Below are 21020 nucleotides of genomic sequence, written 5' to 3' on the forward strand. Positions count from 1 at the left end.
GTTGCTCCACTTCCTCTTGCATTCTCCAGCCCTCCATATCAGCCCACCAGCAGTCAACTGGGAGATCAGCTACACAGCATGTGACCTGTGTCCTCTCAGAAAGTAAATTTGCCTTTAGCAAACAACCTTCAGGAGCCCTCTGAGTTCCTTAAGGCTTGCCTTTGGAGGTGTGGCAATAAAGTACTTTACAAGCTAAGTCTCCCTGGGAACCATCTTCCCTGGTGTGTTGCTGGGCATGTTGTGTGTTGTGCGTTGTGTGACCTCGGAAGTACACCACACAGAGGAGTGGAGGAGGAAGGGAATAGAGGAAGTTCATCTTTCTAAACTGTAGCTGAATTCTCACTTCTGGAGGTGCCAACGGCCAGGGCCAGGGCTACCCAATGAGTTCCTGGCTGTACTCTTGATAGTCATGCTTCTCAGGCCTCAGTGCCCATATCTAAAACAGGTCAGAACAAGCAAGATACCCAACAGATAAAGACTGGTGACCTGAGTTCAATCCTCAGAACTCATGTAAAGTTGGAAGGAATCAACAAATTCTACAAAGATGTCCTCTGGCCTCCACACATATACCACAGCATACATGCCCCAAAACACATACACCATGCATATATACATACAATAATTTCTTTGAGAAAATAAGATGGAAGGCTCAGTGGTTAAAAATGCTTATTGCTCTTGCAGAGGACCCAGGTTCAGTTCGTAGCACCCATATGATGTCTCACAATTGTCTGTAGTGCCAGTTCCAGGAGATCAGATGCCATCTTCTAGGCTCTTCTGGCACAGGACATGCACATGGTATATATTATGCACGTGCATCTATATGCAAGCAAATATTTCATACACATAAAAGAAAAATAAATAAATCTTTAAAAGTATTTTATGTGTATATGTGCTCGTATTCTTTGAGCCCTCTCCCTAGTACATCTTAGGTTTTGAATGGCAGATATATGTTGCCTGCCACCCGGGACAGGCAGAAGAACGCTCATGGCTTCCCAGTAGTGTTGAGTGTTGCTGATGTGAGTGCTGTTGTAACCAGACGATTGCACTTGGTCCTCCACTTGTTTTCCCTCTTTAAGGTCTCTGTGATTACGTTTTTTTATGGTTGCTTGAGCAGCGAGAGACCTTGTCATTCCTGTGGCTGGTCCTAATGGTAATCAGTAGCATTATCATTGCTGACAAAAATGGCAACATGGTGTCATTCATCACTCACATGCTCACCAGATACCCAATTACCCAGAATGCCTGAATTCTTTACCAGGGTGGAGGAAGGGGGGGAAAGGAGAAACACACCCTAACTATTGTCATTTCACATAATGACCAGGCATTACAAAGATAATAAAGCTGGACGGTGTAAGGGGAGGACTGTAAAGACCGAATCAGTCAAAAGAGAAGACTGTGCTAAGCCACATTTCAGGGGTGATTGTTATCAGGGGTGGAGGGACTGAGGGATGGCTTGGTGGATGAAGTGCTTGCTGTGCAAGCATTGAAGACCTTGCATTTTGACACCCATGTAAAAGCTATCGATGCACATCTACAACCCAACTACTGGGAAGCGGAGACAAGTAGAGCCCGGGATCCTGATGGCCTGGCAGCCTAGTCAGAACTGTAACACCCGTGTTTAGTGAAAAGACTTTATGTCAGAAAATAAGGTAGAGAGCCATAGAAAACATCGCAATGTCAACCTCTGCTCCCCATCCTAACGCACACACACAGGGATGTGGAGTCACTTCAAGGCTCTCTGCCCTCGACAAAGCAGGTTAAGTGTGAGTTCCAGGACCCACTAAGGAAATCAGTATAAAGGCTCCTGAGGCCCAGAGAACCACTTATATCTAAGGGGCTGAGGCCCCAGCTTCCCCTTGTAAATGATTGAGGGCCACTGGGGACAGCAAATTCCCTGGGCTTTCTGTGGCTCTGGGTTGTCCTCAGGCAGAGCCAGCATCTCTGGCTGCTCATCAGCCTTCGTGCTCCAAAAGCATTTTCTTGCACTTTTAACCTTCCCCAGTCCAAGGAAGCCAGCTGGAAATGACGGAGCCCAGAGACCCCAAGTGACTCATCCAGCCACAAAGCAAGTCCACTCCTGAGTATATTCCTGGGAACCCTGACGAGGCTGCTTCCTACCCAAAGGGTAGCATGGCCAAGATGTTGGAGCCAGGAAGACCTTTGGACTAGACAGTCTGGCTGGGAACAGCAGCTGTCATCCAATGTGACATATTGTTATACCTGGAGAATATTACTCTCTTCTCTATGAACTTTCCATAAAGTCCAGAGCCACTGCAGACACTGGGAGCCACAGTAGACACTTCCCAACCCACTGGACGAAGACCAGAGCTGACCTAAGGCCCTGCCTCTGAGCTTGGCGGTCCCTTGAGGGAGGTGCAGGTTCAGGATCCCCTCCAGTCCCTACTACAAGGGAGGCTGACTGCAGATAGTAGAATCTGCCAGTCTCAGAGATGCTCCAGAAGAGGCAAGCCCTCCAGCTGGACGGGTGCCTGTGGCTGGGGGTGGTGGGGTGGCGCACAGTTCACCCAGCGGCCAGCAGACTGGCTGCGTGTTGCAATGTCTGGTGGCTTTTGCAGTATCCTGTCAGCATGTGCAGCTGGACTGCCCTCACTGAGGAGCAAGGGAGCAGACGTATGGCTAGATCAAGCCTGCATGTCTCCAACAGACTGCATGGCCTGGGGCTGCTACTGTGTACTCCATTCGCAGCTCTGAGTCTGGCCACCAGTCAGCAGCACCCATGACATCAGGATATTTGTTTACTGCCAGTCTGGTCGTGGAGGAAGAGCCTGAGGTCTGACTGGCCAGATTTTATCTTCAACCAATCCCTTGCTATCTGAGCCAGCACCCATTTCCTGTCTCCCTGCTCCTTCCCATCTGCCCCAGATACCCCACTCAGTCCACTACTCACCCCCACCCCTCCTCTATCTCCACTCAGAACCTAACCCCCAGTCCTCTTATTCCTCTACAACCTCCTACTTGCACCCAAGATCCTAACTCCAGCCCCATATACATCCTTTACTTTGTCCCTACTCGTAGTATTCAGGACCCAAACACCAGCCTCCTACTCCTCACTCCTGCGCCTATCTTCAGTCAGAACCCCCCACCTCAACTCTGCATGCACTTTGCATTCCAACCCCAGACCTCTACTAACCTACTGCACCCATCCTCTTTCCCTCAGCCTGGAACCCTAATCCCTCACCCCACCAACCAGTCCCTACCCACTGCAGTCCAGAGCCCCACCCTCCTGCATCTGCCCAACTTTCACCAACAATCCCCTACCCTACCCCACCTCCACTTGCAGAAAGACTTCCTGGAGCCTTCTGCCAGCCCTCTGAGTGCTGTGCCTGGCCACTGCCTCCATCATGTGAGCCTGCTGGCCAGCCTTGCTCCTTTTGCGTGGAGCACACAGTTCTAAGGCAGCGGTGTGGTAACTGTTAGGCGCCAGGGACAGGGGCCACTCTGTTATTGGAAACTGTGTTTACAACCTAGGTGGTAGCTGGCCTAGCACTGCCCTTCCCTCTGCTTCACCAATGGCATGCTGTCAGAAACTGAAGCAGCCTGAGATCTTACAAAGTCTCTCTCTTCTCAGATACCCAGACTCAGCAAAGTCCACTTTCCCTGGTGCAGGAGGAATGGAGCTCAGGATGGCAGCTTTCTTTTTGCAACTTCTCCTCAGCACTTTGTGAGCCTGGTCCCTCTTGTAACAGCCCACAGCCAACCCTGTAAGCCTCCTAGCAGTCTCCTCTCCCATCACCCCTCCCAGACACCTCTGAGCATACCACACCTCCTAACTAGTCCTATCCCACCTGGATCCTAAATTCCCCTTCCAAGACTCAAAACTGGCTCCAACATCCAAACCAGAAACTGTCCTATCTCTGCTCATAATACTACCACCACCAACACCCCCACTAACATACTCAAAGTAGAATTCAGTGCCCACTGGGGCTGGTATCCACTGTCTGGCTATGATACATTGACCTCCTTCTGGTTGCTATCACCATACCATCATCACCCAGACCTCCTTCCTGCTCGGAGACCTGTGCATCCATTGGCTACTCTATCTGCCTCTTTCTCCAAGACATCTGTATGGCTCCCTCCTTTACATCCCTCAGGTCTCTGCTGAAATGTTACCTTATTTCCAGCAGCCTGCCCCCTTTAGTACCACTTCCACCCGCCATCTTCCCCTGTGAAGCTCTCTGTTCCTCTTGGGATACTTGCAGCCACCCCTACTTGACATGGTCAGCCAGAGTTTTGTTTAGAGGGGAATGTATGTGCATGCATGTGTGATGGTGTGTATGTGTGTGTGTGTGTGTGTGTGTGTGTGTGTGTGTGCCAGTGTGTGCATATGAAAGCCCAAGGTTGAAGTTGAATGTCTTCCTCAGTCACTCTTCAGGTTTTGTGTTGAAGTAGGGTCTCTCACTGAACCTTGATCTTGTTATCTGGCCTAGTCTCCATGGACTCCTGTTATAGGTGGGCTACAGTGTGGCCTTAAGAATCCAAAATCTGGTATTCATTCTTACCAGGCAAGCACATTAAGACCCACTGAGCCATCTCACCAGCCTATACAGTCAATTGCATCTTGTGTTATCTTTCCCCAACCTCCCCCGCCCCCCTACACACACACACACCCATATGCAGACTGACCACAAGAATGGGATAAACTGAACCCCTACTCTATCCATGCTATAACTACCTGGGATCAAATCCCACTTGGCTGGGAAGTCATATTGTCATTGTGTAACATGCCAGGAGTGGGCAAATAATGTCTCCCTCTCTCTCTTCAGCTCCTACCCACAAGATCCCCTGGCCTTCTGCTCCACAAGGCCCAAGTGGAGGAACTGGGGCAGAGGTCACAGGGCTTCAGCCAGGAACTGCAGCCCGTGTGTCTCCACCCTTGTGGCTTGTCCTTTGCTGTATGTGGTGGTTACTGATATTTGTGGAAAGAAGCAAAGGCCCTTGTTCTTCTAGCTAGAGAGAGCAGCTGACTCAGAACCAGTGTAAGAATCAGTCCAGGGCTTGTTGGTAGGAGTAGGAAAACCCCAGTCAGGTCTCACTTGGTTTTTGATCAAGGGCAAACACTGCCCCTTGGCAAGTAGCAGTTTTAGGATCTCAAGAGAGAGCCACTGTAGAAAGACAGGAGCATCTGTATCAAAGACAAGACAAGGGATGGGGTTGGATCAGGTGTCAATTGTTAGGGCTGACTTCCTGAAGGCCTCTCGGGTATACATTGGAGCAGTGTTGGGGAGATAGGGTGCACTTCAAGGACAAGGCAGAGAAAAGCCACATTGAGGTGGAAGTTCCGGGCTGAATGATTACTCAAGTGGATACTAATACGTCCTGAGAGAGCTGGCAGAGAGCAAACATGGCTGTCGCTAAATTTTACTGAGTGAGTTTTGAAACCCAATAATGATGCCCAGCTTAGATTCTAGATGGCTGTTGTGTTGCATTTCACCTGAAGCAGCAGCAGGGTGGGAGAGGATCAGTTGGGGCCACAGCCCCCAGTCTGCTGGAGGGGAGAAGGAGGCTAGACCTAAAGTGGCTAGAATCAGACGGTGGATGACAAGAATTCTGATGGGCTGAGTGCAGAGTTAGAGAAAAGTACCTATATGGGACCACAAAGCATCTTTGGGGAGGACAGAGGAGGCATCTGCAAATGGCAGTGTGGAGGATGAGACCCAGTGGTCTGGTGATTGAGCCCACAGGCTCCCTGACCTCAATATCACAAGGTCTCTGTGCTCATCTATTGAATGGAGATAACAGGACTCACCTATGGTAGTTGCAAGAAGTAACCACACGCTAAGTAACTTGTAACGACAGGTCTTAGCCAGGTGTGGTAACACAAGCTAAGGCAGGTAGATTGCCAAGTTTAAGACCAGCCTGAGCTACAGACCTTGTCTCATGGAGAAATAAACAAAACAGGCAAAAAATACAGATTTGGTCTATTATAGTTCTGGGGCCCACTGCCTATAGATTTCTCTCTTCAAACCTTTTATTTCTAATGAGGATTTCACAGGTATCACTAAGCAACATGTCTGGGTATTACAGCATGGACCCTAATGCATGACTGTTTCTCTTTGGGGGCCTTAACTGTGTCATATCTATAAATAAGGCTACTGTCTTGAACATTGGCTGTCAGGACTTGCTCATAGCCCCACAAGGTCACATATCTTCCTGTTCTTCCTGTTGTGAGGATTTAATATAAGATCCCTAAAATAGGGACATGCTCAAAGCAAGAGCCCTAAAAGTGGTGTCCCTGGCTTCCCTCCCCCACCTGTTTTTCTTATACTGCCACCAATAGGAATGCATGACTTCTGCCCCTTTGGTCTAGCCTGTAGGACTTGGGCACCCTCACAGCCAGTGAGGATTGTCACTCTTGTCTACTTAGTAACCACCTGGCCAGCAGGAGCAAGAGTCACACAAATACAGGATCATGAGGCCTCTCCTTCCCTGGGAGACTATCCAGACAGGCACATGGGTGCTGTAATTCCCGGGCACATTGCTTAGTGATACCTGTGTAATGAATAGGCTCACAGGATCCCTTTGTTCATGCAGGCAGGCAGTGGCCAAGGGCACAGTTTTGAGAATCAGATAGCATATGGGTAAATTGTTTTCTTCGTCTGTGACTCAGTTTCCTCCTGTAACAATGTCTGTGGACTCTTTCCTAGAGTTACCAGAGCCTGCTGGGATATGTGTTAGGGCTCTTGATCATTATGGTGAATCACTGAAGGGCCCAAACTCCAGGAAGAAGTTACTACCTGGCTCCAAGTTGCAGTCGGAGACTTATGGATGAGCATCGCCACCTCTGTCCTGGGATTTGGCCATGGGATTCCTGAAATAAACCTGAGGCCATTAGTATTATAACATAAATACTAATATTATTGCTATGAACAGAAACAGATGCTCCTTCTCATAAAAGATGCTACCACCTAGGACTCAGGAGATGGCTTCGTCAGCAAAGTGCTTACTGTATTCCCGTGAGGATCTGAGTTCAGATCCCTGGCATCCATCTAGAAATCTGGGCCCAGCATCACAAGCCTGTCATCCCAGTCCTGGGGAAAGAGAGACAAGAGGATCTCTGGGGTTTGCTGACCAGGTAGTCTTGCTGAATCAGTGAGCTGCAGGTTCTGTGAGAGCCCTTTGTCTCAGGTGGAGGGCAGCTGAGTAAGACACCTGCTGTCACTCTCTGACCTCCAAACACACACACACACACACACACACACACACACACACACACACACACCTCCTGTAAAGCCAGAGCTGTCCATGCTGGCGCTGAAGGACCATCTGAGGCTCTGAATCTTGCCTCCTGGTCACAGAGCACTGAATGCAGTGGCCACTCCTCCCTATCTGACTCCTGTGAGCATGGAGCCTCTTGGAAAGACTCAGAGAAGGAGGCAGTTCAGCAGGCACATGATCATCACTTTGAATGGTTGACATTTGGAAAGAAGGGGGCTTCTTGTCTGTGCCCACAGTGACAGGAAAGTGCTGGCAATGGATAAGGACTGGGGCAACCACCTCGGGCTTGTCACAAGATAAGGGGCCTTCTGTCGGAGCCAGTTAAGAGCTAGAGCTTCAAGTCTGATACTATTTGAACCAGTTTTTGTAGAGTCGATAGTTCTAGAAGCTTAATTAAAGTGACACTACTGTGGATAGCTGGGAAGGCAAAGAGAGGGTCCTAAAACATGTCTTCCAAGTCTCCTCCCTCTCAACAGCCCCAGAGGCTCCTCCCTAGAATTCCCAGGAACTTCCAGAGTCCATCCTGAAAACCTAGCCTCCTAGAAAAATTTGCCCAGCAAGGTCCTGCTAGTTGACCTTGCAGATGGGGCAACTTGGGCTCAGGTATTTGCTTGCCTGGCCCGTGGCTGTGGCTGAAGGATGTCTTTCAAGTCAGGGAAAAGATGAGACAGAGACCACTACAGTTCTGGACCCAGACAAGTCTGTGTCTGAGGGAAGCAAGACAGGGTGCTATGGGCCACCATCATCCTTAACACCTCCAGTTTTGTGGGCCTGGCAAATCCTTTACAAAAAGAGGGCTCTGTGGCTGTTGTGTTGTTGACAATAACCCCAACTGGTTCATAATGAGCCCACCCCCCACCCCTACCCCCAATGTTCCCACTGTCCTTTCAAGGCACTCTAAACTCCAACTCATAAAGGAGGTTACCCGGGGTCTCCAAGTTCACAATGACAGATCAGAGGGACTTAAGCCAGAGTGACTACAGAGCCACTTTCCACTTTATTCAAGAGATGAGAAATATCTTTAGGATTTTTCTCACTTTAGAAATGCCTTGGGATTTATATATGCTTGGGATGTAGCTTGGTTGGTTGAGCCTAGCATGCATGAAGCCCTGAGTTTGATTCCGCAGCACTGCATAAAACCCAGAATGCTGATACATGTCTGTAATCCTAGTACAAGGATGGGAGAGGTGGGAGAGTAGGAAAGTCGACCTTGACTACATGGGACCCAATATAGAAAGAAAGAAAAGAAAGAAAGAAAGAAAGAAAGAAAGAAAGAAAGAAAGAAAGAAAGAAAGAAAGAGAGAAAGAGAGAAAGAGAGAAAGAGAGAGAGGGAGGGAGGGAGGAAGGAAGGAAGAAAGAAAGAGANAGAAAGAAAGAAAGAAAGAAAGAAAGAAAGAAAGAAAGAAAGAAAGAAAGAAAGAAGGAAAGAAAGAAAAGGAAAAGAAAGTAGATGGGAATGTAAAAGCTGTTTTTGAGACAGGCAACCCATAAGCTTATGACCCTTCTGCCTCAGTCTCCCATTGCTCACATTACAGACATGTGCTACTGTGTCTGACATCTTTAAATTTGAAAGTGTGCTTTGTTCCCAAGTCTGATACTTGAGAGGCTAATGTAGGGGAGTCACACATTCAAGGCCTGCCTGGGCTACAGAGCCAACTCAAGGCCAGTGTGGTCAACATTAAACCTTGTCTCAAAATGTTTTTTAAAAGAGGAGGGATTGGAGGATTATAGCTGCTCACTAGTAGAATATTTACCTAGCATGGGCTGGGTCCAGAGTTCAATCCCTGGTACCACCAAGATAGATAGATAGATAGATAGATAGATAGATAGATAGATAGATAGATAGATAGATAGATAGACAGACAGTCAGACAGACAGACAGACAGACAGACAGACAGACAGACAGACAGACAGACAGATAGATAGATAGATAGATAGATAGATAGATAGAGTATGCCATGCCCATGTCTCAGACACCACAGGAAGTCCCTCCAGGATTATACCCATCCCTTTCTATTCAAGACCACCCTAGCTTTGACTACAATGGACTGAAATTTCCAAGATCACTCTCACCCAGCCATAAGCATGGCTCTTAATTAGCATCATCTTATCACCTACCTATTATGCTGGATGTGGAGGCAAGAAGCCACACCCCTCTCAAAGCTCTCTTACCCAGTCTGCTGCCCTGCCTACCATGCTTGGTGTCTCTGCTTGGCATTTTCCTTCTGTCTACAAGGCCAACATCATCAGTTTGACCCTAAGCCCCAGGGTTCATGGACCATGAGTTCCCTGACCTGCCCAAGGACTTGGACCTGAGATTATCTGTTCATGTCACTGGTGCCACCCCACCCTCCACACTCCTGCCATACACACACACACAGCCAATCTCTAGGGTATCTCCCTGGATACGGAAGGCAAAGGTGAGTAGGAAGGAATACCAGAGTCCTAGAATCAGCAGACTTGTCTAGAAGGGCCAGCACCATGTGACTGGGTGAACTGACCCTGGCCAGTGCTGGATTTGCAAGATGAATAAGAGTTCCTGAAGTATGTGAGCCAAGGCAAAGAGCTTCCAAATGGTCGGCACACTCATCTGTCTGCCAGTGGAAACACAAAACAAGGGCTAGTCTTAGCAGGGAGGAGCAGAGTTTCTGAGTCATACAGCTGTACAGATAGGAGAGGCGTGACCCTGGGCAAGTCACTTTATCTGTCTGAGACCTATTGTGTGGGGAGTAACATGCTCACCCACACTGTGTGAGGATGAAAGAGGGCATTCCATGTGGGTGGAATGGACAATGGCTGGAAAGACTTTGAAACCAGGGACAGTCAGACGTGGCTCTGCAGGATGAATAGGAGTTTACAATATTTTAGAGAAAAATAATGTAGAGAGACAACAAATAGCTACTTTATCATGGGTATAGAGCCCTAAAGAGGTATTGGTGAGGGGCTGGAGAGATGGCTTAGCGATTAGGAGCACTGGCTGTTCTTCCAGGGGACCTGGGTTCAATTCCCAGCACCCACATACCAGGTCACAACTGTCTGTGATTCCAGTTCCAGCGGATCTGACACCCACACAGGCATATATGCAGGCATAATACCAATGTTCATAAAATAAAAAATACATAAATTATTTAAAAGGGGAGGTATTGAGAAGCACTTGAGCTAAACAGGGGTGAATGATGCAGAGTTACAGTGGGGAAGGTTTGTATTATGCATTTTTCTTTTGCCTCTGTTCTTATTGGTACCTGTGTTGCTTTGAGACAGAATCCTACTGTATAGCCCAGGTTGGCCTTGAACTGGCCATCCTCCCGCCTCAGTCCCCTTACACTTCAATTATAGGTGTGTACTATTACACCTGGGCTGTTGTTGCTACTGTTGTTGATTTTTACTTGGGGTTTGGGGTGGGTGCCACAGCACATGTGAGGAAGACAGAGGATAACTCAGAGTAGTCAGCTGTCGTCCCGTCCCGTCCCCCCCCCCCCGCCACATGAGTCCCAGAGATCAAACTCGGGTCATCAAACTTGGTGACAAGCACCTTAACTGCCAAGCCATCTCACCAGCCCCTGGTTTTGAAGATCAGAGTCACCTAGTTCGTTAGAGATGCTTCCCATAAACAGACATAAAGAAGCTAGTGGCAGACCGGCCTGATTCTTCCCCCTGGCATCCATCTGAGGCTGCTTGCTTCCTTGACCTGATGGGGTGTCGGGTGGGCTTTTCTGCATGATTCCGTGTTGATCCCCTTTCTTTGCTCTCTGAGTCCCTGGACTTCTTCCCTAGCCCTAACACACTTAAATGACTACAGTCCCTTGAGTGACTAGAAGATTGGTACTGCGGCCTGTCTGTTCTTCCTCCCCAGGACCATCCCAGCAGAGCGAGCCTGCAGAACACCCAGCAGGCACTAGCTCTATGCTGATTCCCTTCAGGGCCTTAGGAGGAAACATACAAGGCTTTACTTTGTCTTCAGTACTACTGGGGATTGAGTTTATGACAGTGAATAGCAGTTGTAACTGACTACCTGTGCTTGGAGCCACACAACAGTGATGTTCAAATACCAGCTCTGTCAGTTTGTGTGTGTGGCCTCAGACAAGGTGCTTAGGCTTCTCTGAGCTGCAGTTTCCTTCTCTATGAATAGTCAGTTTGGCTAGCTCCTGAATCTCCACAGGTCCCTTTGTTTATTCTTTCTCCTCTTCCCCCACCCCCACCACCTCTTCCCAGGTTGCGATTGATCCTTGATCACTCAACCTTCCTTACTGGAACAAGTTCCTGAGGTGGGAACTGTGTCCCTTTTGTTCTCTTAGGTCCCAGCTCTGGGCTCAGCAGCCACCTATGTCAGGTTCTCTGGCCCTGACAGCTTGGTGGATAAGGCTGTGGTAGAGACATCAAGCTGGATGAGACACAGGGAGGGATTCCTGTTCAGGAACAGACAGCAGCAACGGACAGATCTAGAGTTGGAGTTGGGTCTGTCCTGCTTATCCTGTCTAGCCATGCCTCAGGGCTGCACCTGAGGAGGAGAGATTCTGGGTTCAGATCCTGCCTGTGCCATACACCAGATGTGTCTTTGGACACCTGAATTAATAATTGAGCCCCAATTTCCAAGTGTGGAAAGTAGGTAATGTAAGTCTCTAACGGAGATGATGCGAAGGGCTTCAGCTGCTGAGACTGGCAGATGGCAGGAAAGGCAAAGTAGGGCAGGCACTGTTGGCAGTTCATATCAAGGGACCCTTTCCTTCCTCATCCTGCTCACCAGCCCTGAGAGGAGAAGGGAACAGAAGCCCACTGTTTAACCTTGCAGAAGAAGACTGGAGGCCAAGAAGTGTGAAGACTCCAATCCTGATTTTATAAGCTTAGTCTAACCTGACCATGCCAGCTGGTCAGACAGGAAATTTAAGCAGAAGCTTAAGCAGTTTCCAGGCTACCCCTTCCCCAGTGTCCTATCAAACCTCATTTCTCCCCTCCACCCTCATCTTCACCCGGACCTGGGCAGGATTTGCCAACAGTTGTGGTCATCCAGGCAACCATGACAGAGCTACTAGGGCATACTTGCATGCATTGTACCCATCAGGGACTCAGATTCTCTGAGGACTGGACAGAAGCTCCAAGAGGAGCCTGTCAGTTCAGCCAGGGAGTCCTGGCCTTCAAGACAGCTCCACATTTGAGCCACCATGACCACAGAGGTCCAGGCTGGCTCATGAGGACAGATGGGCACGGGCATAGACTCTGTAAGGTTATCTAAAGATCTGTGTGCATCCACCAGAGAGCCTGAGGGCACAAGCACACAGGACTGCGAGCCATCATAGATGCACATTTCTGCTCCCATGCACAGATGCATACACACAAAGCATGCTCACAGGCGTAGACACGAACCCACAGATACACACTCTCAGATACTCAGACAAACATACATTCACAGACATGCAAATGAATTCATAGACTTACAGACACGCAGGTGCACACTCAGTTAGGTTCACACTCAGAGACCCAAACACACAAACACCATACACAGAGATTTGCCCTGAGTGATGAAGCTGTTCCCAGAACTCATCTTTGCCCAGCACCATGGCTAGCTCCTAGTCTGTACTTGCTGAGTTGGGGGTGCTCTAGGAAACCCCAAGCCCCACTGACTCTTGGTCCACACATACTTACTTATGGAAGCTTCTGCGGCTGCAAATAGCTCAGCCACAGAGGGTCTTTCAGCTTCAAGAGGTAGTTTAATACCCACCTACAGTGTCCCAGTGTTGGCCCTGTCATTCATCCAACAGACAGCATGTTCCTTGGTAGGCACTGAGATACTAAAATGAACAGAACAGATTTGGGTCCTAGGGAAGGAGTCCTAGGGACTCCAGGTTCACAAAGACACTTAGCCATGGTACCAGAGAGAGAGGTAGTGCCACTCTGCCAGCACACAAGGGGTGACCTCAAGAGGACCACGGTCCTGATTGTGCCCATTGCCTGCTTTCAGAAGACAGTGTGCACAGAACTTTACCCCACATGCCTGACCACCACTATCTCCCTCTCCAGGGCCACCTTCCAGCCCAGTTGACAGGGCTGGTCTCGTTAGTTCCTGATTGCAAATATTCTGAGCAGACCATGGCAAGCTTTATACACTGACTGTCTCTGGACAGCCAAGAACCAGGAGGGACATACTCTTCTAGAGTCATGGAGCACCCAGGCTCCTTCTGATGGAGCCCTATGTGCATCTGTGGCTGAAGAGATGGCTCAGCAGTTAAGAGCACTTTCTGCTCTTGCAGAGGACTGGGTTCAGTTCCTAGTACCCATGTGGTGCTTTGTAAGCACCTTTAGCCAGTTATAGAGGATCTTGTGCTCTTCTGGCTTACACAGGCACTGGCTTGCATGTAGTCCACATGCATACATCAGGCGCACACACATACACATGAAATAAAAATAAATAAATCTTTTAAAAAAAGAAACACAGACCCTTGCTGGAGACTTGCCTCCCTTATGCTAATTTACCTGAACTGTGTTGTTTCCTACCTCTGTCTCTGTACCATAAAGCTGCATCTCGGGGCAGCTAGCTCCCCAGGCACCCAAACCTGGGCTGCTCTTTTGTAGGGGGAGATGTGCTGTTCACCTTCAAATTTAGGCTGAATACTAGCCAAGCTTCCATCCCAAGTCTTCTGTGGAACATCTGCCTAACCTCTTTAGGACCCACTCGTCAAGGTCACTAGGTAACTCCTTCGCTTGTTACCTGATGGGTGAGGGAGCCCTTGCTTCTCAGCAGGAGTCTCACTGTCTGTCTCCTGTCTGTCCCTGCATCTTTCCTTCCCAGTGAGACCACAGGGAGGCGGAAGTCCTCCAAGTTCTCGTGGAAGGAGAATGGGACCCCCATCCTTCCTAGCAGCTAGTGGGAATGATCCCAGCTCTAAACATAATTGGTGTGAAGGCTAGCTTAACTGGTTCCTGTACAGGAATATTGTACAGAAACCTTTTCTGTTACCTCTAAGAATCAAGTAAAAGGCTGGATCTGGCCTGGCAGGAGGTGTCCAGGAAAAATATGTCAGAAAGGCTTGAACTTAACACACCAGCAGACTGTTCATAAATGTGCTCAAAAACAGCTGGCTCACTTAAGAGGTGATATCCCTTTTAAAACCTTGTTAGGGCAGGAAAGATAGCTCAATGGGTAATGCTGTTTCTTCCAGAAAACCTGCGTTTTCTTCCTAGTACCCATATCAAGAAGTCTATAACTCCAGCCCCAGGGGAATCTGATGCCCTCTTCTGGCCTCTCTTGGATCCTGCACCCAAGCGCACACACCCATACACAGGCACATACACATAAAAGTAAAAACTTAAAAGAAAAGTTATTATTAGCCAGCAGGGTTGCTAATTTTATGTCAACTTGATACAAGCTAGAGTCATCTGAGAGAAAGGACTCAGCTGAGCGAATGCCTTCATATAATTGGGCTGTACATAAGCCTATAGAACATTTTCCTCATTAGTGATTGATTGGGAGGGACCCAGCCCATTGTGGTTTCTGCCACCCCTGGGCTGGTGGTCCTGGATTCTGTAAGAAAGCAAGCAGAGCAAGCCATAGAAGGGAGCCAGTAAGCAGCATCCATCTAAGGCCTCTGCCTCAGCTCCTGCCTCCAGGTTCCTGCCCTGAGTGAAGTCCTGTCCTGATTTCCCTTAGTGATAGACTGTTAGCTTCCTGGAAGTTTTAGCTGAATAAACCCTTCCCTCCCCAAATTGCTCTTGTTCATGGTGTTTCTTTACAGTGATAGAAACCCTAAGACATTCAAGCACAATAACGTAGTAGGTAAAAACAGTCCTGACAACCTAAGTTTGATCCTCAAACCCACAGCAGAAAGAGCAAATCAACTCTTAAAAGCTGACCTCTAAACCTCTACACGTGCACTGGCATGCACTGTGGTACACTTAACATACACAAACAATAACAATGACAATAAGAGTAATAATAATACTAATAATTTTTATTTAAAACTCACAGTTAATTTGATTTGGGCACTTCATTTTTGGATGGAATCAAGGAAGCCAGCATTTTAAAGACTATTAAAATTCTAAATTCCTGGCACCAATCATTGTATCTGTATCGACTATTTCAAAGCCGCCTATTTCAAGGCCACCTATTCTATGTTGGTTTTCTCTCCTTCCAGATTGTTCTCTGGGGGCGGACTGAAAAATGCCTCAAGGAGACGACAGAGGAGATTCGGCAGATGGGCACAGAGTGCCACTACTTCATCTGTGACGTGGGCAACCGGGAAGAGGTGTACCAGATGGCCAAAGCTGTCCGAGAGAAGGTCAGTAGCCTGGGAGAATCTGGCCCCAACACACATATGAATTCATATGGTCTGGGAGGGAGCATTGTCACGACAGACTGGTTTTGTGCAGTGAACCTTGGGGGACTCTCCATGAAGCTGGTCCAAGTTGCTTAGGCCGGGACTAAACTTGATAATACCGTAAGAGTAGCCCTCTGTGGTCCCTTGGATATTTAGACTCAGTTATTTGCTCTCTGAGACCAAGGGGAGGAAGTGTCCCATTGCATTCTGGGAAAACCTTTTCCCTAATCCAAGACATTTGGGCTGGGTAGATAAGTGAGCGCCAGTAGAGAAAAAGAATTTACCCTGTTACACATCCCATTCATGGTAACATTAACCGTTTTTATGTGACCATAACCTCATTTATTATAAATATGCTATGTTCTGGGTATAGTATGTACCATAAACTATTTCTAATCCTCAGACACAGCTGGTATGGCACCAGCGCCATTTATAAGCAAGACTGATGCTCAGAAAGGCCATGTGGCTGGTGGTTGCGGAGCCTGGTCTGTGCCTCTCCAGGTACAGCCCACAGGGACTGGCTGCCCTCACGGCTCCACAGCCCCCTCTTGCCCACAGGTGGGTGACATCACCATCCTGGTGAACAATGCCGCTGTGGTCCATGGAAAAAGCTTGATGGACAGTGATGATGATGCCCTCCTCAAGTCCCAGCATGTCAACACCCTGGGCCAATTCTGGGTAAGGGTTTTTCTGGCCCAGAGCCAGCCGTAGGCAATGCAGGGAGCCCGTGTGAGGTGGGGAGAAAGAAAGGCTCAGTGGGACTGAGGCTCATGCCTGCAGGGACATTCAACAGCAAAATGACTAGATAAAAGAAATGACTGACAGGGAGACGTAAGAACTTCTGACTGGCCAGCCTACTGTTCTGCCGTGGGAGGCTTCCGCCTCTCCATGACTGAAGGTTGTCACTAGAGTCGCTTTGCATCCATCCAGAATAGGGTGTTCTTCACAGTGCAGGGGTTCAAGGCTTGGCAGAAGCTGTATTGCTCCACACTGACCCCTGATATCTACCCTCAGACCACCAAGGCCTTTTTGCCACGTATGCTGGAACTCCAGAACGGCCATATTGTGTGCCTCAATTCCGTGCTTGCACTGTCAGCCATCCCTGGTGCCATCGACTACTGCACGTCAAAAGCGTCAGCCTTCGCCTTCATGGAGAGCCTGACCTTGGGGCTGTTGGACTGTCCTGGTGTCAGCGCCACCACCGTTCTGCCCTTTCACACCAGCACCGAGATGTTCCAGGGCATGAGAGTCAGGTCAGTGGGTAAGACCAGCCACCTCTCCTGAGTCCACCCAGCCAGCAGTCTTCCAAGAAAGAGCCCCAGAATCCCTTGGCCTTGGTCTCACACTCTCAGACCTCCTTTTCCACTCCCAAAGCAATGGGATACAACTGTACTGTATCAGTCGCTTTTCCAGCAACTGTAACAAAGTGCCTGATAAAGGCAATTTAAGGAAGGAAGGGTTTGTTGAGGTTACAGTCTGTCCTGGTAGAAAGTCATGGCAGGAAGTAGCAATGAGGCAGATGGTCACATTGCATCCACAGTTAAGAAGCAGAGGAAGCTGGATACTAGTGCTCAATGCACTTTCTCCATTTTGTTCAGTCCAAGACCCACTTCTCATGTTTAGGGTCCTGTTTCTTAGTACAGGAGCTTACACAGTACTGGATGTACGTAGTGAAATACTACCCAGCAACAAGAAAGGAGATGAATATTCTCATGTGACCTGCATAAGGAAGCTCATACCCACGATGCTGAGGGAAAGAAGCCATGCGATCACATTCTGCACGGTCCCATGTGCATGGCATTCTGGACCAGGCAAAACTACGGTGCCAGAGACAGGATTGGTGTTGTGGAGCTTGGGAAGGGACCCAAGGGAGCTGCTGTGTGGCAGTGCTTAAACAACCATTAATCAAGCTATGTGCTGAAAATGTGAGTCTTAACTACAGAGGCAGGGCAGGTGAGGTGGTTCAGTGCGTGAGAGAACTTGCTACCAAGCCTGCCAGTCTGACTTTGATCCCTGAGACCTACATGGTGGAAAGGCAAGAACTGACACCAGCAAGGTGCCCTCTGACTACCACGTGCATTCTGTGATACATGCCCACTCACACATATATGCAGGCATGCACACAATCACACCACACACACAGACACAGACACACACACACACCAATAACTTTTATTAATTAGTAAGTGTAAATTATAGCCCCACCTGAAGAAACCCCAAGACCCACTTGGGCTTAGGGTTCATGCTTGAGTGCTGGGTCCTAGGGTGGCATCATGCTACAGGTGTGATAGGCCTGCTGTATGATGCCAGGCCTCGGTGTCTGTAAAATTGGGTGATGAATGACATCCTAGACAGTAAATGGCACTGATATGGAACATCACATCGGTACTCGTCACACACCACACACCCAATTCGGAGGAAGATTTGCTGCCTTTCAGAGCTGTGCTTTACTCATATGTAAAACAGCAGGAGCAGTATTTACCTGATGGATTGCTGGTAAAAATGAGAGCTGGTTAAACCCTCGCAGAAGGACCTGATGGAAAGGCTTCAAACCCGTTAAGATTTCCCCCTTTCTCTCCATGGTGGCTGGGATGGCAACAAAGGACCCTGGGAAGTGGCCAGAAGAAGCCTGCTCAGCTAGCCCAATTCCAACTGTACCTCATACTGATGACGTTTCTCGGACACTCAGTTCCCTGTCTATTAAATGGGTTTACAGCTCATTTTCAAGGAAGGTTGCTGGGAAGGCCATATGCAACAATAGGAGTGGAAAGGGGAGCGTCTAGGGGTGTGGCTGGATGGTAGAATAAGTCAGTGACTATGAAAACAACGATGGACACCTGATACAGCCACTCTTGCTGGATGGATGCCCACCTGTTATAGGTCCTATCCCAATCACCATCCTCAGGAGACTGCTGAGATGGCTACAGGACAAATCCAAGGCTCTTCCCCCCCCTTTTTCCTTTCAGAAAAGAGGAGTTAGTTAAAGCATAGGTCTTCCAGACAAACCCTCCACTCTCTCTTGCATAGCTACAGGTAGCTATTATCCACCTAATGCTCACAAAGCAGTCAGAGCCACTCAATTCCACAAGGCTCTTCTAACTTGTGAAGTAGGGGGTCCTATGGGCAATTACTGTAAAAAAAAAATATATATATATATATATATATATGTGTGTGTGTGTGTGTGTGTGTGTGTGTGTGTGTGTGTGTGTCAGAGAAACATCATCAGTATGAGGTACAGCTGGAATTGGGCTAGCTGAGCAGGCTTCTTCTGTCCGCTTCCCAGGGTCCTTTGTTGCCATCCCAGCCACCGTGGAGAGAAAGGGGGAAATCTTAACAGGTTTGAAGCCTTTCCATCAGGTCCTTCTGCAAGGGTTTAACCAGAAAGGGTTCCCCCAAAGCCCAGACAGCTGGGCCTTGCTGTCCTGTCTCTCCTCTCTCAAGAGTCAGTACTGGACACAGGTGGAGGCTGGAGACTGCAGATATGCCAGAGTGTCACTGGAGTTGCAGTGAACTACATCAGCATGCACCTCTCTGGAAAACCTTCTAGGCTACAGGTTCATGGGGCTCTGGGAATCACTATCTTGGCCTGCAAAGAAAATCTAGTCATCAAGGTGTAGGAACTGAGTTTGATCTCCAGAACTCACTTTTATAAAAAATCCAGGCAAGATAGCATACACTTGTTGTCCCAGCACTGTGGAAGCAGAGATAGGCAAATCCCTAGGGCTGACTGATCAGTCAGGCTAGCCAAGTTTCAAACTTCAGGCCATCAAGTGACCCAGGCCATAAAACAGTGTGTATGACTCCTGAAGAACAATACTGAAAGATGACGTCTGCCCTCCATACACATTCATATTATGTACCTCCACACACATAAACACCCATATGCGTGCACACAGACACACAGACACACACACACACACACACACACACACACACACCAAAGCTACACTTGTCACTCACGCAGCTGAGAAGGTACAGAGAGGGCTGCCCCTTGCTCAGGAATGGCATCAGAGCTGATGACACACAGCCCTTAATCTTAATGGTACCAGAGTGGATCACAAGCCCTTTGAGAGACAGAGGTCAGCATGTACCTTCAGACTGAGGAAGGCAGGAAGATCCAAGAACAGAAACATTGGAACAGTGGCTAGCAGTTCACCCCTTTGCCCTCTGTCTCACTGTGCCTGCTTCCTTACCCATAAAATTGCAGGAAATATTTGTGCATAGGCCTGATACCCAGGGAACTATCGTTGCATGGGGTCTGGGGTCAGATGCTTCTGAACAAACATGGGAAACTCCTGTTGCTTGAGTATTTGATTGCTTGTTCATCCGGAAGTCCCACGGAAAGCCACTTTATCAGTGATTGACTGGTTAGTGAACTAGCAAGCTAAGGACCTCCTTAGCAGAAAGGCGGCCCAGCAGAAGAGTGGGGCAAAGTGACAAGTATTTATTGAATTTCTACTGTGTACCAGGTACTATTAGAAGCTGATAATGCAATAGGGATGGAGACTCACTGGGCCTCTGCCCTCTGAGAACTTATAATCTGATAGGGAGACAGACCATTGACAAGGGAGAACTTGATGTTTAAGATCATGCTAGATGTCACTGACATGGGTTAAGGAGAATAGAAAGATGGTAAGAGCAGAGGTCACTCAGCCAAGTGGGAGGCTGAGGTCTCTCAGCAGAAGAACTAGGAGGAGTGAGCAGGCCACAGGGATGGCTGGTGAGGAAAGAGGTTCAGGAAGAAAGGCTGAAGACTGGCCTATGCTGTGGAATGTAGAGGGTATCCAGTGTGCCAGGAAGGCTAGAGGGCATTGGAGAATGAGCCCAGCAGGGTAGACTCTAATTCCATGACTCTGTCAGAGATACTCCCTGCTAATGGGCATTCCTTACTGCAAGATCAAGGGAACATGGGACTCTAACAGGCATGGACTGGGAGAGAATCCTACAGCCTCAAGTTCCTCACACAGAAGAACCAAGGCCCTCAGAAGCTTAGCCACTCACCAAGATACCCAGCAGAAGGATCAACTTCCCCAGGAGAAACCAGTATTTTCCTGCCTTCAGGTTTCCCAACCTCTTCCCGCCACTGAAGCCAGAGACAGTAGCCCGGAGGACGGTAGATGCTGTTCAACAAAACCAGGCCCTTCTCTTGCTCCCGTGGACCATGAATATCCTCATTATCTTGAAAAGGTATGGGACTGGGGAGAGGTAACTCTTTGTCAGGTTCAGACCCAACTTTTTTCTTAACTTCCCTGGGCTCCGGTTAGGAAAAAGACAACAGGCAGGAGAAGGTAAATGTGAGATTGATTAGTCATGTCTGCTGGGGGGCAGGAGGTTGAGGAGTGGCACCTCTATCTGTACTGACCAGGAGGGCAGACTTGTTGATCTAAGGATCTCTGTGAATGGTTTGTTTGCCTAGTTCATCTCTCTCTCTCTCTCTCTCTCTCTCTCTCTCTCTCTCTCTCTCTCTCTCTCTC

The 21020-nt window shown here is 48.6% G+C and overlaps 1 protein-coding gene and 1 long non-coding RNA gene across 6 annotated transcripts in view; one reads left to right on the plus strand and one right to left on the minus strand.

Moving 5' to 3' along the window:
* Positions 1-21020, plus strand: part of Dhrs3 (dehydrogenase/reductase 3) — a 35611-nt gene that overhangs the window by 11175 nt on the left and 3416 nt on the right. For 3 of the 5 annotated variants that reach the window (XM_021159309.2, XM_021159310.2, XM_021159311.2), the window contains 4 exons: positions 15364-15507; positions 16105-16224; positions 16561-16799; positions 20608-20733. In XM_021159309.2, the coding sequence (XP_021014968.1) occupies positions 15364-15507; positions 16105-16224; positions 16561-16799; positions 20608-20733 (629 nt within the window). Of the gene's footprint in view, positions 1-15363; positions 15508-15949; positions 16225-16560; positions 16800-20607; positions 20734-21020 lie in introns of all 5 variants that reach the window. The other 2 variants (XM_029475841.1, XM_029475842.1) reach the window with 1 other exon arrangement.
* The window catches only part of LOC110292174, a 27366-nt gene continuing 6957 nt past the window's right edge, over positions 612-21020 (minus strand). Inside the window, exons 2-3 of the long non-coding RNA XR_002377680.1 lie at positions 6966-7049; positions 612-816 (exon numbers count right to left, since the gene is read on the minus strand). This is a non-coding gene — a long non-coding RNA (uncharacterized LOC110292174). The remainder of the gene's footprint in view (positions 817-6965; positions 7050-21020) is intronic.

This window comes from Mus caroli, chromosome 4 (assembly GCF_900094665.2).
Source record: "Mus caroli chromosome 4, CAROLI_EIJ_v1.1, whole genome shotgun sequence".
Lineage (NCBI taxonomy): Eukaryota > Metazoa > Chordata > Mammalia > Rodentia > Muridae > Mus > Mus caroli.